Source organism: Heterodontus francisci, chromosome 13 (assembly GCF_036365525.1).
Source record: "Heterodontus francisci isolate sHetFra1 chromosome 13, sHetFra1.hap1, whole genome shotgun sequence".
Taxonomy (NCBI): Eukaryota; Metazoa; Chordata; class Chondrichthyes; order Heterodontiformes; family Heterodontidae; genus Heterodontus; species Heterodontus francisci.
In genome coordinates this window covers 7,088,029-7,106,094 of record NC_090383.1, presented here as the reverse complement: position 1 = coordinate 7,106,094, position 18,066 = coordinate 7,088,029, and the positions used below count along the sequence as shown (strand labels likewise).

The window sequence follows — 18,066 nt, the reverse complement described above, 5'->3', positions numbered from 1 at the left end:
CCCCCCCTCTCTGTCCCCCCCCCCCTCTCTGTCCCCCCCCCCCTCTCTGTCCCCCCCCCTCTCTCTGTCCCCCCCCTCTCTCTGTCCCCCCCCTCTCTCTGTCCCCCCCCCCCTCTCTCTGTCCCCCTCCCCTCTCTCTGTCCCCCCCCTCTCTCTGTCCTCCCCCTCTCTCTGTCCCCCCCCCCTCTCTCTGTCCCCCCCCCCTCTCTCTGTCCCCCCCCCCTCTCTCTGTCCCCCCCCCCTCTCTCTGTCCCCCCCCCCTCTCTCTCTGTCCCCCCCCCCTCTCTCTGTCCCCCCCCCCTCTCTCTGTCCCCCCCCCTCTCTCTGTCCCCCCCCTCTCTGTTCCCCCCCCTCTCTCTGTTCCCCCCCCTCTCTCTGTTCCCCCCCCTCTCTCTGTTCCCCCCCTCTCTCTGTTCCCCCCCCTCTCTCTGTTTCCCCCCCCTCTCTCTGTCCCCCCCCCCTCTCTCTGTCCCCCCCCCCTCTCTCTGTCCCCCCCCCCCGTCCCCCCCCCTCTCCTCTGTCCCCCCCCCTCTCCTCTGTCCCCCCCCCTCCTCTGTCCCCCCCCCCCTCCTCTGTCCCCCCCCCCTCCTCTGTCCCCCCCCCCTCCTCTGTCCCCCCCCCTCCTCTGTCCCCCCCCCCCCTCCTCTGTCCCCCCCCCCCTCTCTGTCCCCCCCCTCTCTCTGTCCCCCCTCTCTCTGTCCCCCCCCTCTCTGTCCCCCCCCCTCTCTCTGTCCCCCCCCTCTCTCTCTGTCCCCCCCCTCTCTCTCTCTGTCCCTCCCTCTCTCTCTCTGTCCCCCCCCCTCTCTCTCTCTCTGTCCCCCCCCTCTCTCCGTCCCCCCTCTCTCTCTCTCTGTCTCCCTCTCTCTCTGTCCCCCCCTCTCTCTCTGTCCCCCCCTCTCTCTGTCCCCCCCTCTCTCTCTGTCCCCCCCTCTCTCTCTGTCCCCCCCTCTCTCTCTCTGTCCCCCCCCCTCTCTCTCTCTGTCCCCCCCCCCCTCTCTCTCTCTCTCTCTCTGTCCCCCCCCCTCTCTCTCTCTCTCTCTCTGTCCCCCCCTCTCTCTCTCTCTCTCTGTCCCCCCCCTCTCTCTCTCTCTGTCCCCCCCCCCTCTCTCTCTCTCTCTCTGTCCCCCCCTTTCTCTCTCTCTCTCTGTCCCCCCCTTTCTCTCTCTCTCTCTGTCCCCCCCTTTCTCTCTCTCTCTCTCTGTCCCCCCCCCTCTCTCTCTCTCTCTCTGTCCCCCCCCTCTCTCTCTCTGTCCCCCCCCTCTCTCTCTCTGTCCCCCCCCCCTCTCTCTCTCTGTCCCCCCCCTCTCTCTCTCTCTCTCTTTCTCTGTCCCCCCTTCTCTCTCTCTGTCCCCCCCTCTCTCTCTCTGTCCCCCCCTCTCTCTCTCTGTCCCCCCCTCTCTCTCTCTGTCCCCCCCTCTCTCTCTCTGTCCCCCCCTCTCTCTCTCTGTCCCCCCCCCTCTCTCTCTGTCCCCCCCCCTCTCTCTCTGTCCCCCCCCTCTCTCTCTGTCCCCCCCCTCTCTCTCTGTCCCCCCCCTCTCTCTCTGTCCCCCCCTCTCTCTCTCTGTCCCCCCCTCTCTCTCTCTGTCCCCCCCTCTCTCTCTCTGTCCCCCCCTCTCTCTCTCTGTCCCCCCCTCTCTCTCTCTGTCCCCCCCCTCTCTCTCTGTCCCCCCCCCCTCTCTCTGTCCCCCCCCTCTCTCTCTGTCCCCCCTCTCTCTCTGTCCCCCCTCTCTCTCTCTGTCCCCCCCCCTCTCTCTCTCTGTCCCCCCCCCTCTCTCTCTCTGTCCCCCCCTCTCTCTCTCTGTCCCCCCCTCTCTCTCTCTGTCCCCCCCTCTCTCTCTCTGTCCCCCCCCTCTCTCTGTCCCCCCCCTCTCTCTGTCCCCCCCCCCCTCTCTCTGTCCCCCCCCCCCCTCTCTCTGTCCCCCCCCTCTCTCTCTCTGTCCCCCCCCCTCTCTCTCTCTGTCCCCCCCCCTCTCTCTCTCTGTCCCCCCCCCTCTCTCTCTCTGTCCCCCCCCCTCTCTCTCTCTGTCCCCCCCCCCTCTCTCTCTCTGTCCCCCCCCCCTCTCTCTCTCTGTCCCCCCCCTCTCTAACCTCCTCCAGCACCACACTCTCTGAGGTATCTGCACTCCACTAATTCTGGCCTCTTGAGCATCCCTAATTTTAATGACTCCACCGTTGGCAGCCATGCCTTCAGCTGTTTAGTCCTAAGCTCTGGAATTTCTTCCCTAAACCTCGCTGACTCTCCACTCTTTCCTCCTTTAAAATACTGTTTAAAACCTGCCTCTTTGACTAAGCTTTTGGCCTAATATCACCTTATGTAGCTTGGTGTCAAATTTTGCATTATTACTCTGGAGAGCTTTGGGACATTTATTATGTAAAGACACTACGTAAACACAAGTAAACACATAAGGGATGACTATGTCCTTGAGAATTTTGGTTTGTATTATTGGTTGCAACCCAACTAGTGATAGTCTTATAGTAGATATCTGTCTTGTCACCAAAGATGACAAGTGCATTATTTTACAGCCGTAATACCAGGGGTTGTTGCGGAGTAACAGCTGAGTTAGGTTGTTCAGATTATCAAAGATTTCCTGAGCCAAGTTGGTTTAATTATTATGAGAGAAGTCCAGCCGCTGTAATTGTCTGAGATAGGAAGAGACATTGGAGGGAATCTGATTGATGTGATTTTTTCTGGAGGTGCAGTTTGTCATGGCTAGATTTGGTTAAGTATGTTGTGCACAAGCGACAACTCTGTAAGGCTTACAAGGTCATGAAACTCTTAACTCAAAGCCTTGGATTGGTTAGCAAGTTCCCATCTAACATCAAACCTTTCAGGCCAGTGAGATAGCTGAGAGTATTCTCTGAAAGACAGTAAACTTGTGTTTAAAATGCTTTTTGTTTTTAAGAAATGCAAACTGCTTTTGTGTCATTGTGGACCAGTTAACACAGCAGATGATTTTGTTCTGTTTTATTCTGCAGAAAGACCAAGTTTTTCTCAATGATGAGTATGAAGAGAAAAAAATAGTTACCGAATTTTAAAATGCTGAATACGATTAACATTTGGTCAAGGCACGTACAAGACTGGCCAAAGGGCTAACAATGCACTTTGGTTTAAATTTTTAAAAAGTACCTTTTTTTGTGGCAACAAAGATCTGTGGCTCAAAGTCTAAACTTAATAGCAGGTAATGTCGACTGTAAGCAGGAATGATGTGTTACAACCACTTTCATATTTCAGGTATTAACAGTAATTTCTGTGCAACATACTCAGGCATGAACAACATACATAGTTTCCTCTTAAATCCTGAATTAAAATTGTCTTCACCAAGTGTACTATTTATCTGTAGGACACCTACCCTCAGTAGCTAGGAAAAAGATCTGTGCTTAAACTACAAGGTTCTCAAATAGGCTAAAAAAAAAAAGTCTCAATGTTCAACACTTGTAAGAAAACCCACTTTCACAGTTGACGAGCAATCTTCCATCAATAGGACATGGAAATTTAAATTCTCTTAAATCTTTTTAAGATTATCAAAGAAAAAAATACAAATTACTAGGAAGTTACTAAAATATAGAATTGCAATCAGTGGTCAGGTATCTGTACTGCACAATCAGCAATATTCACCTGGATTCTGCAACTTTTGGTACAAAGTTCATTAAATATAAATTATATGGCAAATGTACAGTCATGTTTCCTCCAGTATTCCCAAATCCAGTGTTTCCAAGTCATACAACCACTTCGGCAGTCACTTTGTTCGTAGTTCCTGTAATTAACACGAGTGTGAATGATCTGAATCTGGTATTCCACTGTCTCTGTAACTTCTGTTGCTACTGCTGCTTTCACTGTGGTTGTTTTTGTACAAACTCATCCCGTTAGGTGGAAATATCGTGTGTATTACAAACTCTTCCTTTGCTGCTTGATCGCTGTTCATTGGAATCATCTGAAAAGCAGTCTCTCTAATTTCTAAAATCGAGTTGTCTTTCTTAGTTCCGGCCTCTGCATAATCGTCATCCTTCCGTCTCCGCCCTCTGCTATATGCACAAGTCTTGGAGAAAGGTGTTCCAGTTCTGTGCATGTAACAGCAAACCAGTGCAAGTAGAGCAATTGCTATTACTGCCACTGCACCTCCTATGATGCCTGCCAAAGGCAGACTTGTGTTTCTGTAAAGTTCCTTCTCCTGTTCCCTGTTAAGGGTAGTCGTAGGATTGTGCATCTTCAGAGATGCGGTCTGCGTTTCAGTGCAGACTGGGGTCTCATCTAACAGATAAACATTGCTGGTTTCCATGGGAACCATACATATTCGATAGGATGACTCTGGCTCAAGGGCTGTGAGTAAATATTCACTTCTCCCACTGTGCACGATGGTTTCCGTAATAGATCCCAACGCAGGATTATGTCCCAACTTGAGCCAACTGAGTCTTAGTGCCGTCAGAGGCAGGGAAATCTTCCAGGTAATGTGAATTGTATCTACACTCACCGATTTCACACTGATTTGAACAGCTCTACTCCCTGGAACTGCTGTGGGCTGGTAGTTTTTTCTACGGTCTGTTTTTTTCCCATCTGGCTGTTTTGTCTCGAATGAAGGCCAGCGTCCATGGGTGGCAGAGAACCTAACTGAAGTTACAGTCATGGGCGAAGTAGTGGTGAAGATAGTTTCTGAAGCGATATCTTTGCACTCAAACATTGCGACTGCCAGGTCCTTAATGGCCATGCCTCTAACCTTTTCAGGCAATTGGCACATTAGACCCCGCACGTTGACTCCGATTGGAAGTGAACGAAGCCAGTCCCGAACCCACTTCATTTTACAGCCGCAATACCAGGGGTTGTTGCGGAGTAGCAGCTGAGTTAGGTTGTTCAGATTATCAAAGATTCCCTGAGGCAAGTTGGTTAAATTATTATTGGACAAGTCCAGCCGCTGTAATTGTTGGAGATAGGAAAAGGCATTGGAGGGGATCTGATTGATATGATTTTCCTGGAGGTACAGTTTCTGCAAGTTTGTAATGGGCAGATTGGGAGGAGAAGTGAGAATGTTGCGCACAAGAGACAACTCTGCAAGGTTCACAAGGTTCATGAAAACCTTATCTCGAAGCCCTTGGTTGGTTAGCAAGTTCCCGTCTAACACCAAACGTTTCAGGCCAGTGAGATGTCTGAGAGCGTTTTCTGAAATAGTGGCAATTCGGTTGTCATCCAGCCTCAGCTCTTCAATAGTGCTGGGAAGCCCTATGGGTATGCTGCTTAGGTGATTCCTAGACAAAAAAATTAATTTGAGATACTTATTCTCTTGAAAGGCGCCTTCTTCAATGCTAACAGCAGAGACTGAATTATCATCCAAATGCAGCCTTTCCAGATATGGTATTTTAGAAAGTGAATCTAAGGAAATTGCCCGTATATTGTTTTCCTGCAGATGGAGTTCTTTAATGTATTTTGGTACATTGATGGGAAACTCATCCAGGTTGTTGCTGTACAAGTAAATGGTTTCCACCTTCAGCAAGTTCAGGAGCCCTCTTGGAATCCCAGCATTGTTAATTTGATTGTTCTGCAGGAAGAGGGTTGTGGAATCGTGCGGAATTCCGGTTGGTATGGATGTCAGACCTCTGTCATTGCAGTACACAAAGCCTCCATCGCACCGACAGACTGAGGGACAGGTTGCCACAGCGACTGATTGTGTGATGAGTCCCAGAAATAATCCCACGCCAGCCCACACAAAGAAACTCCAGATCTTGCTGATCACGTTTAAGCACATGTTTGATCGGCAGGGCATTCAGTTCTTTAAAACCTAGAAGGCAGAGGAAAGATATTTAATCTATAAACCGAGCCGAAGGAAAACAGCATCAGCAGTCTTGAAAAAAAGTGCTTGAACTGAACATCCTTAAAAATGATTTTTGCAAACCGTTCTTGTTCTAACATCCTGTGCTCTACCATTCCTTAAATCCTTGTGTTCAGTCTCGTACCTTGTCTCAGTTTCTCCGGAGTGGCTTCCTTCTCGCAAAAAGGTTCTTGCTTATCTTCAGATCAGAATGGCAGGCTGCGGATTGTTTTGTGGCTTGTACTCGTTTTCTAAAACGAAAAGGACCAGAGTTGTTTTTATTTTGTATTAGATTTGAGTGCACTCTGAGCCTCGGTGTGCTTTTGATAGTAACTTGTCTTGTTCTTTGGCACAAGACAAGTAACAAGACAAGTGTCTACTTAGAAAAATCAAGGCAGAAAATTTGATATGAGCCTTGACACAGAAACTTAATGTTTTGAGGAAAGTGGCACCAGTCAGTATTTGAAGAAAGCAACACTTGACTGGTCGTCCTATCTGAGAACAGAATCTGACTTGAGTAAATATATAGTGTCATCTTGCAGCATTCCTCTTTATGTCACACCAGTTGTTTATTACTGTGTATTTTTCCAGGTTATTTATACAAGCCAGAAGGATAAAATGAGCATTTTTAAATTTGCCTGGAACTAGTCACACTAACGTTCAGAAGGAAACTACTGGTAATGTTTGTGTAATTCAAGTAAAATCACCAATCTCTTCTTCAAAATACGACTAACATAATTTCATCACTACAGCAGTTCAGTGATGCGTGACAGCTTACAGTTAACCCTAATCCGCGTGAGCATTAATAAAAAGGAATCTTACCACATTTAGTGCATTCCAGAAAATCTTGTGCTTGCAAAAGGAAGATCTTGGAACATGAATTTAACATGTCCAGGTAGAACTTCCTTTTGCCCAGAATAATGCTCCAGTTTAGTCTTTGCAGCACAGTGGTTATTTCTTGTCGTCTTGATGTTTACACAACTGATCCTGGTTTACATTCCAGACCACCTGACTTGTCCCCAATTTTTCAGTGAACATGCCCGCAAAGGTTTAACGATTGACAATCAGCATATAAAAGCCACCTCCGCTTGTAGAAATCCTTTAACTTCCTGGCACTCTTGGGGAAGTTGTGCTTTGCTTCCTTTGAATCTTCACTTTATATCAAAAAGCTGACACATATAAGACCTCTTTTGTTGTTTTCCCACAGCTGTGGCTTGAATTAGCTCCTTTGTGTATTTGGAAATCTCTTCTCTGCAGCGTGGTCGAGAGCAGTAACGTCGAACTCCACATCGAGGGAACCATTCATTTAACTGAAGCTTAACCAATGGTGATCTGTAATGTTTTCAATGTTCCAATTGCAGGGGGTGCTGCAAACCTATAGTTGATCCTGAATTGTGCACAATATGTGCATTCTTTGGAGAGTTAGTGTCCTAAGATATGTTTTTTGTTTTAGCCCCTTTTGCTCTTTTTTGGGGGGGGGGGGGGAGCGAGGGCAGGGTGGGGGGAGAACTTCCAGTTCCTTGAAATCAAAACTGTATTCCTGATCACTGAGGAGTAAGGGGGAGGGGAAGGGTCATATTATGTCAACTTTTAATTCCTCCCACCTGGAAATATTTCACTTTGAAACAAAATGCTGCAACAGATCTTTTTGCTTCGTGCTTGCTGGATTTTCAGAGAATATTCCTTCTGCCGAATTTTGACCTGTGAACACAAATGGGAAAGGCAATGGATAGCAGACTGAAAGCACAGTTTCAATAGAATTTAGGCTGACGTAATTAAAGCTGAAAGCTGGACTTCAGGCATCAATTACTGTTGGCATTCAATTCTGATAGTGTCAGTGGCTGGATGAAATAGCCTGATTACTGCATAATGAATATATATATATCTTATCAATATGCTATGGTTGTGAGTGCAGTGCTCATACCAAGAAATCACCTTTGGCAATTGTTTGGCAGGCACTTGGCCTTCAAACATCTGGTATTCTGTGATGGTGGTTTACAAAAATAGTAATTGCAGTCAGTCTAAATCAGTTTGCAGGGAAAATTATTTTGTAAATGCTGATGCCTTTCTTGGCAGATTATAAATGGCAATGGATGAACACAGCAAGTTTTTAGTGGTTCCTTTTTGAAATGTGTGGAGCCTGCTTTCACACTGAAAAGGTAACACTACAGAATTGTAAGCAACTTAAATATCTCAATTATTTATGTTTGTGAATGCTGCAACTTTTAAATTAACAAGTGTGTGAAATGGAGACAGAGTATTTTGTGTTGCATATCTTAAATTCTAGGGCTTTCCTTATAGCATATAATATGCTGTATCTGTGAAAACTGACTTTGTTCGATTTAATTGTACTTCTCCGACTTCTTTCAACCCAGGCAAGTTGCAGAGATGTTGGATAATATTGGCCTAAAATTGAAATGCCTGAGCATAAAAGTTTCAGTTGTGCAGTTATTCTGGTTTCTCCACGTGGTGACCATTTTTCACCATGCATGCTGATTGTGTGTCCAAATGTAGGAAACCAAGACCAATCTTGTTGTCAAGCCCCCACTCTAGCAGGAATTATTGGCTAATCATCAGTTGCAGGAACCCACACCACCCACACCACCAACACCACCTGGCGTAGCAAGACTCCAGCTGAAATCAGCTGAGCCAGCATGCACCAGGTTTGAAACCTCTCGGACTTGAAGTACCAAACGAAAAGATGCATATGTGCACCAGCGGGATGCTGCAATGACTGTGTTGTAAAATATGAAAATGCCTCTATATTTTGCATGTTACAGTCGATGCCTTTTAACATACTGTACATTTAACTCTGCTGATGTTCATTCTGTCCATTTTTCAACACAGGATTGCAAGTTGTTTAATCAAATCCACTTCGCTTGAAATTCATTTTGCATTGTTGGCTCACAAAGATATCGAAGGTCTGTGTGATTATTTTGGTTAGGCATTGACTTAATCCTGGTGTACTGGACAAACAGCAGCAGGAGCCATCTGATATCTCACATGTGGCCATGCTTTGTGTGTGAGCATGGGCAGGGGATATTGGCAAGGTAGGCCATCACAACTAAAAATGATCTGCGTTTCTATTGCGCTTTTCAGGACCACAGGACGTCTCAAAGTATTTTCTAGCCAATGAAGTACATTTGAAGTGTTGTCACTGTCATAATGTAGGAAACGTGACAGCCAGCTTGCACACAGCAAGCTCCCACAAACAGCAATGAGATAATGACTGGATAATATTTTTGGTGGTTTTGATTGAGGGATCGATATTGGCCAAGGCTCTGGGGTAACTCCCCTGCTCCTCTTCAAAATACTCCCAGCACTGCACTGAAGTGTCTGGATTTTTGTGCTCAAGTCTCTGGAAAGGGTCTTCTGACTCAGAGGCAAGAGAGTGCCTGATAACCAATCACCATGGCTGGAATAGGCGTCTGAATTTGAATCTGTATTTTAAAAAATTATTTAAAGGACCTCCCCTATTATATACTCCTTTGGCTCAGCATGAATTTATTGCTACGTGCCTCTGTGAAGTGTCATGCAAACTCTATGTTAAAGGTGTGTACTCTCTTTCACTTTCTCTCACTCTTAAAGGTTTTGTTGTTAGGAAAATATATGATGCATAAAATAGTAAGTATACATTTTTGTGCAATAGATTTTACTGCAATTTGGAATTGTTTATTAAAGCTGCTGTACATTTCACATTCAAGATGGAAGGAAATAATTACCAATGCTGTAAATCTAAAATAGTACACTAGCAGACTCATCCTTTGTACAGAAAAATGGTTAATGTTTTGGATAGGGATCCCAATATTAACCTCACTGGTTTCTTTAGGGGTTCTAGGAGCTCTGTGTATTTTCCAGCTTTGTTCATATTTTAAATAAACTTTGGGTAGGTTAGAAATTTTTGTCATGTATTAATACAAACGATAATATCATAGTGATACAGCACAGAAAGAGGCCATTCAGCCATTGTTCATCCATAGCGAACTGTAAGGATTGATGGTGACAGGAATGTAGCACATATCCACTATTCATTATCCATTTCATCCATTAACTGGAGTGACTGCTTTAGGTCACACCAGATACTTGAGCTGAAAGTAATAGGCACTGCCTCATTTCCACAACACTTCTGACAATGGGTGCCAAGAACCATTTCATTGATAATGGTTGACGTACAACAAACATCAAAGCTGTGATGAGAGACACTGACTCTTAAAACAAGCAGCCATGAGAGGGGTTCTCATTGAAACTTGGAGCTGCTGTTAATGCTGTCGTGACACATTCTGAGCCAAAAGAGGTCAGCATTTGAAATTGTAGAGATCAATCTGTTCATTGATTTCCTCCAGGCTTATGTATGATGTCTAAAATTTAGTGTTGGAATTAAATTTAGGTGTTCTGTTGGATGAGAGGGGAGAAATATGTACATTCATTGATTATCCAGCAAAGTCGAACACCAAACTTATTTCTGCAGGTACTTTTATGCTATGTTGTCACCTCCCCAGATGTGATTTCATAGGCTACTTGATGCACTGGAGTCGCCGTGAACAAGTCTTGCATGGTGGATGGCAACGTGGAATAAAGTTAGCAGAATCACCAAGGCTGGATGCAAGGTTCCTGCTTACTGGCCTCAATGAATCTGACAGTTTGTGTGTCTCGGGCAGCCAGCAGCAATTGGGAGCCATTGGCCTCGCACTTCTCTAAATCTCACACGCCAGAATCTTTTAATGGTCTTGGGGATTGTGCGATCACGATCCTACCCGAGGACCAGTGCACACAGCAATCACTTTCTGTACAAAGCACGCGAATTGACAGAAGTCCAAAAATCTGGGCTTTTGCGCAGTTTAGCCTCTCTTTCTCTTGTCCAACTCTCAGTTTAATTAAAAATGTTCTTGATTCATCTGCTCAGTATAGTTTCATATCTTGTCTCCCTCTGAGGTCATTTCCCACTTGGAAATGCTGGGGGTTTTATGCATTGGCAAGACTAGAAATAGCTTATGAATCCTAATGGTAAAATTTCAATATATCTGTAAAGCGTGCACTAGAAAAGCCAACACAGTTAAAATTTGTATTACAATTAGAGTTTAGATAGGACCTATGGTATAGAATGTACTTGATTTTGTAGCCTATTTAGTATTTCTGATTAGTCTGTTTTGGAAGACTCGCAGCTTATTTTGGAATGTTGAACAAAGTAAAAGACCTGAGGTTATAAAAAATAAAAATTGCAAAGGACTACATTTAGTTATTCTGGTGTGGGAGCGACCAACCTGCCAAACTTAAAACTAGACAATTTATGATGCCAACTTTCTATTATTTTGATGTCTGTTCTAATATTTCTTCAATAAATGAGCAAATATTTTGTAATACATTCCCTTTATTCTCATTGTAACAAGCACTATGGATTATTCAATGGTAATTTCAGACTGTGTGGGAGATAGCTCATTACTTAGATTGCAAGTTTGCATCGTATGGCTCTATTATTGCGATTTTTATTTTGAAAAACAAAACAGCAAATTAAGCTTGTGGAAAAATCAATCTTTTGATACACGATCAAGGCTCTAAGTGGCAATTAATGCACTCGGGGGATGAGTTGACAGGGTTTTCACATTCATTTCCACACTATGCCAGGATTGTTTGGTGAGAGAACCTTTTTAAAATAATGCCAAAAGCGTTTGAGTCAGAGAGTGGAAGACTGGAATGAGCACACATTATTACTGTGATACCTACTGCCAGCCAAAATTCTGTCAACACCAAAGCTCTAATGGTATTTATTTCTCCTTTTTAAAGGTTTTAAATAAGCTAGTTTTTAAACATGTTTGTTATGCAAATTTTATGCCCCCCTCCCCCAACCTCGCCAGAAGTGTTGTTCCAATGGTAAAAGCAGTCTGTTTTGGTGAAAGCACTGAAGCTCATTAAGTTTTTGTGTACCAAAGGATTTATTTCCTTTTTTTCCCCTCTCCATGTTGCAGCAGGATAAAAGGCGTGACAAGTCTTTGAAAATGGACACCATTCCTGACTGGAGGATTAGTTGATTAGTTGGAACAGCTCTGGTTTTCATAAGACTCGCCTTAGCATGGCTTCTCTTGATTGTACGTGCTTCCCGGCCTTGCCCTGCCATTCATATCTTTGGTGACAGCAGCAAAGAATGCCTTTGCACATCAAAAGCTACAGTGACCCTAACCAAGTAGAAGTGGGGAAGTCCTGCTGCCGTGCTCAGCCTGGCCTGTCCCGAAGCTGTCGCTCACCACTCACTGCCACCGAGGGCCAGTAGCTGAGCCTGTGGTACAAAATTAAATGAACCTCCCTTGTGCAGACTGTGTTGCCTGATCTCTAAGGGTTTTGCAGGCAGCCAATGCTGGGTGAATTTTTAAACAAAGCCCTTAATTATTACCAAAGTCTGATGGAAAATGGCAAGTAGGAGTGAAAGGCATAGCAAGTTTAAAAAAAAATCTTATTGATTATTGTCTTTTCTAAATAAACCAATAAGGAAACACTGAATTGCCCCAGTGACATCAGGCAAAAGTGTCCTTTTTTTAACAGGGGCATAACTAATAAAGAACTCAACCATAAAAAGCCCAAAGGAAACTTAAATAATATTACTGATATTCACTGTACACTCCTGTCTCTGCATTGAGAATGTAATAATAATCATAAATGATGTGTTAGTAATATTATAAGTTCTTTACTGAAAGTTTTTTTGGGGAGCTGTGTATCCTATAAATAGTGGTCTGGACTATTTTAAATGCCCTGCTTCACTCTGCAGGGTTGCTTGGGGCATGTTTTTATTCGCAACCTGTTTAACACCATGCTGCGGGGTGGGGGGAGGGGATTGTGGTTATTTTGGACCATTGTTTTTTCCCCCCTAAATTGTATTCCCCTTTGTCGTCTTCATGACGAGTTTCTCTGTTTTTCAGGTTTTTATACATCTTCACACTTTTTAACAGACAGCTGCCGTAGTCTGTATATTGGCACCGTTGAATTGTGCAAAGCTTTCAATGATGTAGGTGAAAACAGACTTTTGATGTACATTTATTGTTGCAGTACAGTCCCCGCACAGCCTTACAACTTCAAAGCAGGATTAAACTACTTTATGTAATGACTGCATCAGGGAAATAATTAGAGATGCTAATTAGGGATGTGTTGCCTTGACTTGTGTCATTTTTTAATTGTCCGAGACCTATACTGTGTTGTATGTTAGCAACTCTTGGGTAAGTCTCTTAGTAAAGCTTTTAACCTTTTAGAAAATGTGCTTTTGTAAATACTTGATAGTTAAATTGCGTAGAGGACCACGAACAAAATGCAAGCAGTTCATTCGATATAAAGTGCTACAGTGCATTAGATAAAGACCCAAACTAATAGTTTGATCTAATAGCCCTGCAAGGATGCTTGACTTCAATATGCTGTGAAAACTGGCAATCATGGCACTGGCGTGATTAATTTTGGCTTCTAAACAGCTCAGTTTTTTATGTACTGTACTGAGTGAACTGTCCATATTTTTAAGCTGGCAGCAGATTAATGTGTGCCTTGCACAGTGGGTAAAGTCAAGGGTAATAAATGGACAAAAAAAAGTTACAGGACATCAGTTTTGTATTGTTACAGGCCGTATAGAAACTGGAACAAATCCAACAGTCAGCACAAAGGACAGGAGGAAGACTATTTTGGGCATAGTCAGTTAAATGTTTTATGTGTCCATTGATTAACTGACAAATTATATTATTGGCTTGGAATTATCATTTCAGTTACTGAATGTAAGCTGCTATGCCCCATAGGACCAGTCACCAATGTAATGTGCATAATTACATAGAATATGCAGCACAGAAACAGGCCATTCGGCCCAACCTGACCATGCCAGCCTTTTATGCTCCACTTGAGGCTCCTCCCATCCTTCCAAATCTAACTATATGAGCATCACCCTCCCATTCCCCTCTCCCTCATGTGCTGTTTTAGCTTTCCCTTAAGTGCACCTCTACTATTCACCTCAGCCATTCCCTGGGGTAGTGAGTTCCAAAAATGTTGTTCCCATTTTAAATTTTGGGTCGCATGTTGGAGATAGAAGTAGATTTCTTTTGTAATTAGAAAATTATTGGACCATCTCTACTATCTTACCTGAACTCCCGCATTTCTACTTTGCAAGGAAGATGTGTACAGAGAAATATCCTCCCCTTTTCAAAAAGAAGCGTTATCTGATACCTTGCCTAAATCTTCACTTGGCGAAGCCTTGCAATAACACCACACAAGAAGCTGATATGTCTCACCATCAGTGCTGCCTGGGACCTTCTCTTGATCATATTTTGTGGAGGTTTCCTCCTCTGGTTTAGAATTCAAGAAGCTATCGACATTTCCAAATACTTTTGAATCCAGGAGATTTTGTGTGTAGATTTTTGGGGCCACCTAATCTAAGAAACGACACTATGAATGTGCTTGCTTCTGTAAAACGTTGCACTGATTCCACTCCCTCTTGGTGGCTTTGATTGCGCGCTGAGGTTAATGATGGACAGACCTGACGATGCTTCATTAACTTTACAAGTCGGCGTTAAATTGAGCATTTCTAAAACAAAATGCACATCATCGTTTCAGTTTCTATCACTGTGCATTAAGCCTAATGCAGTTGAACAATGGAGTATCTATGGCAGTGTAGGTTTCTTGTGCAGTATATAACCAACTGTCTGAAGCATAAAGTGTCAGTGTTTTAGCTAGCTCCTCCAATTACATTAGAATATTCCTGGCAACTTTAGTTTTCGTCCTGGATATGATCACCTGCCAGGTAACTATGTTCGTCCACATTATCATTGAGACACTCTTGGTTTTGATTGCTAAACATGACAGTTGCAGACCACAAAACGGGAAGGCTTAGATTACCCTTGCTGTTTTTTAAATGGATTTCTTCGTCTTTTCACTGCTGAGGACATTTTCTGTCTGCACTAGGAGGTGGCTGAGTGGTGATTAAATTAGTAAGGAAATCACACAAGTCTTTACTTTCACAAGCAGATTCTATATATAATCTATTTTGGCAAAAAAAAGTTTTTTAATCAGTTTGGTTAATGTAATAATTGTATTGTGAAAATTTAATTAATCTCTCTCAAAGGGACTACTTTAAAACTGTGTAAAACGTGCACGCATTTGAGAATGAACAGCACCAAACTTTTGTACATTCTCCATTGTGACAAATTTTAGTTTCTCTCCACTAGCTCGGTGCCAGTTCTGATTCTCTGAGCTATTTGCATGGTTCCTAAGGAATCTTGTACCTATAAACGTCAGAATTAAGAACAAAGGCCGGGTTTGTTGCATCAAGTACAGGGGAGGTTTTTGCTTTTCCCTTATAGACTCTAAATAGAAAATTACAGAGAATGAAGTTTAACAATCTATAACAGTCGCCTGAAGGACATACTAGTATATTTTCGCACAAAAAATTAGCTAGCTATCAAAGAATACTAATATCCTCCTTTTGTCACTCTTTTCCCCCCTCAGCCCCCAATTTGAGCTGCTAATCCTTCTTCACGGCTCATGTTTTTTTTCCTGTGTTAGCCACTAAAAGATTACACTAGTCTGAAACCCGAAGCCTGTTTATACAAAGAAGTTAACTGACGGGCATAGGAATGTGTGAGAGATTTTTCTTCAGCTCACTATTCTCCCCTAATTAACTTTTTTTTTAAAAAAGCTGCATTTTTTTGTGTTTTCACGTTCTGCCATATATTGTGCGATAGTAAACATGCAGCATTGTAGGAGGAGAGTGGCTGTTGAGTAAAGTATTAGATAGGCTCTTGAAAATGACCGTCTTAGTGTGAAAACAGAATTTTAATCCTGGTTGTAAACCATTTCTGGCTTTGGTTGGTGAACAAAAATGAAAAGCAATCATATAGCTGGTCTTTGCTTACTCTTGCGTAAATCGCCTGCTAGATTGAATTCCAAATTTCATTTAAAACAGGTGGACGTTTGGTTTGAACAGAAGAGTATTAGTCTAAATGGCTAGCTTTTATTTAAAGACAGTTATCTCTTAAAGCTCAAACATTGTTTTTGCAAGCAAATTAATGTAGAATGCAGCTCAACTGTGCAGAATCAGATACTACCCTTTTTAATTGGAATTTTGCAGCCCTAAAATGTTACAAGATCCTAAATCTGTTCCAGATTTAGCTAATCGAAACAATCTTAACTTTACAGCATGTTCATAGATAAGGTCAAAGACTCTGTTGTTTTTATTCCTTTCAGTGCTGGTGTTTTCTTTTCAGTCTAAGGTGGCTGCAGTTACTTGTTTGTATCGCTTGCCCACTTGGGGGTGGTAGGTACTGCAAGATGCCAGCCTTAAAGGACCCTCAGGCCAGATGTTTACTGGTGGTGTTCGCCTTCAATTATGACATAGCCTACTGTCGAGAGAAACCACAGCAGCCTCCGGATTTTAAAAAAAAGCCACAAATTGTTGAGGAATTGATTTATTTTAGCATAAGTTCCTGTGCTGTTTTATTCTATGACTGCTGACTTCAGCTATTGATGCATTTTTATAAGAGAAGCTGCTGTTTTGTACAGCTGCCAGTTTTGTAGCCTGTTGGGTATAATTTATAATTGTGTTTTGGTCCTTGGAGTCAAAATAATAAACGCTACGTTGAGTTACACAACCTGAGGCTGTGGATGCTAAATGTACAGAGATTTTTTGCGTTTGACTGGGGTAAGGTGGGGGGTTGCTTAGTTTGTCTCCTTTCTGTCCATTTTAAAGATAACATTATTTTTGTTTTAGTCTAGTCGCAAAATTTCCAATTGTGTTTCTCCTTACTATCTCAGTGAACCACAGCCACAGTTTGCCAATTGCTGCAGGAAGGGAGACTGTTCATCTAAAACTAACTAGGAGAGGACTATGATTTTTGCTTTTTCATTTCATCTTCTAAGGCAATGGAACTACAGAACTTTGTTGACGATCGCATTGTTATGTGTAGTTAGGCTTCAAAATTTGCATAGTAGCTATGACTTTTTAATTACCATGTTCTGACAAGTCATGCAAGAAAAAACTTGACGACTGAACTAATCTGGCTCGGATACTCGAGCTAAATCTTGATAACACAATGACTAAAACCCAATTAGGATTCCTAGGTTTTTTTTACCAGCCTGTCCGTTTCTGAGTCAAACAGATATTGACCTGAATGGTTTGTTTACTGCGGTACCATTGGATTAAGGGGAATCATTCTGCCTCCCTGTATTCTATGCATTTTTATTATTTTTGCTTTCTGTTAACACGAGTTACTAACACAATAGTGTGTAAGGTCTTTGGTATGAATGGAGATGCAAGTTTTCTTTTAAAGTAGTATCTGCGTGCAGGTTCGGTAGAAATGCTGAGATGTGGAATCCAGGATTTCAGTTGGATTAAAAGCTGCTGCTTATATTAAGAGGTTTGAAATGTTATGGAGGCGTCCAGGCTTCATGCTGCACGGGTGTGTAATCATTTTTTTTCATTTGGTCTTGTCAGATCATTTTAACACAAAAATCTGTATCTGACCCACAAAACTGGAGTTTTTATAAAAAAAATGAGAACCGAGGTAGAGGAAGGGAAGCTGGGGGGTGCTGGGGAGAAAAGGATGGAGGTATTAATCTGCTCACATCTTGGGTGCAAATTGGGCATGGTTAGTTTCGTTCAGTGAAATATATGAAGTTGCTGTTTTGCATTCTCAGATAGGGCTCATGATGTAGATTTCAAACCAGCTTGCTTCCAGGCAGTAATGGTTCAGTATGTACTGTGTGTTCAGCCTTTATCGGTGCTGAAATCTTATTGATTTCCTGTGGCTATTAGGATCTGGAGAACATTTGCCAAGGTAACCCTTCCTCACACCAAATATTTTTTTTTTTAAATGCCCAGTATCATAAGCTATTCTCATCTTTGTTAAAGTAACCGTAAACACTTACCAGGTTAAAAAGAAGAAACTTCAAGCATCCTGTGTCTGTGAGTACAGCAGTTAATTATTCCAGCTTGTTAAGCAGAAATGGGAGGAAGCAATCATTTTGTCTGTCTTAAAGCAACCAGCAAAAAGCAGTGGAATATCTGTGTTGTACCGTACCCATTCAGTCCTCGTGCACTGTAACGAGTGGTAGTAGTCAGGCAAGGAGGGCTCTCCAGAAATTCTGAAGTTAAAGCTTTGTCTACCAGTAGTTGAATAGACTGATGAGGTCACAGGTAGGCAGGGCTTGCCCGACAGTGGTTGCGGTTAGATTGCTGAATAGTAAAATTCAGACGAGGCCATTTCAGACACTAGAGGGAGTCAAAGCCGGGTGGAGAGCAGTGAAAAGTGAATGA

The 18,066-nt window shown here is 43.1% G+C and overlaps 2 protein-coding genes across 4 annotated transcripts in view; one reads left to right on the top strand and one right to left on the bottom strand.

Moving 5' to 3' along the window:
- macrod2 (mono-ADP ribosylhydrolase 2) overlaps positions 1-18,066 on the top strand; it is a 916,639-nt gene that overhangs the window by 155,915 nt on the left and 742,658 nt on the right. The gene's annotated exons all lie outside the window — the stretch shown is intronic.
- Positions 2,207-17,889, bottom strand: flrt3 (fibronectin leucine rich transmembrane 3). Of its 2 annotated transcripts, none has more exons than XM_068044309.1 (4): positions 17,679-17,889; positions 6,621-7,499; positions 5,883-6,049; positions 2,207-5,768 (listed from the first exon to the last, which is right to left on the bottom strand). In XM_068044309.1, exon 4 carries the CDS (start codon positions 5,751-5,753, stop codon positions 3,762-3,764), a length of 1,992 nt encoding a protein of 663 aa, XP_067900410.1. In that variant the 5' UTR covers positions 5,754-5,768; positions 5,883-6,049; positions 6,621-7,499; positions 17,679-17,889; the 3' UTR covers positions 2,207-3,761. The 2 variants fall into 2 exon arrangements, with proteins under 2 accessions (XP_067900410.1, XP_067900409.1); XM_068044308.1 differs by having other exon boundaries at positions 5,944-6,049.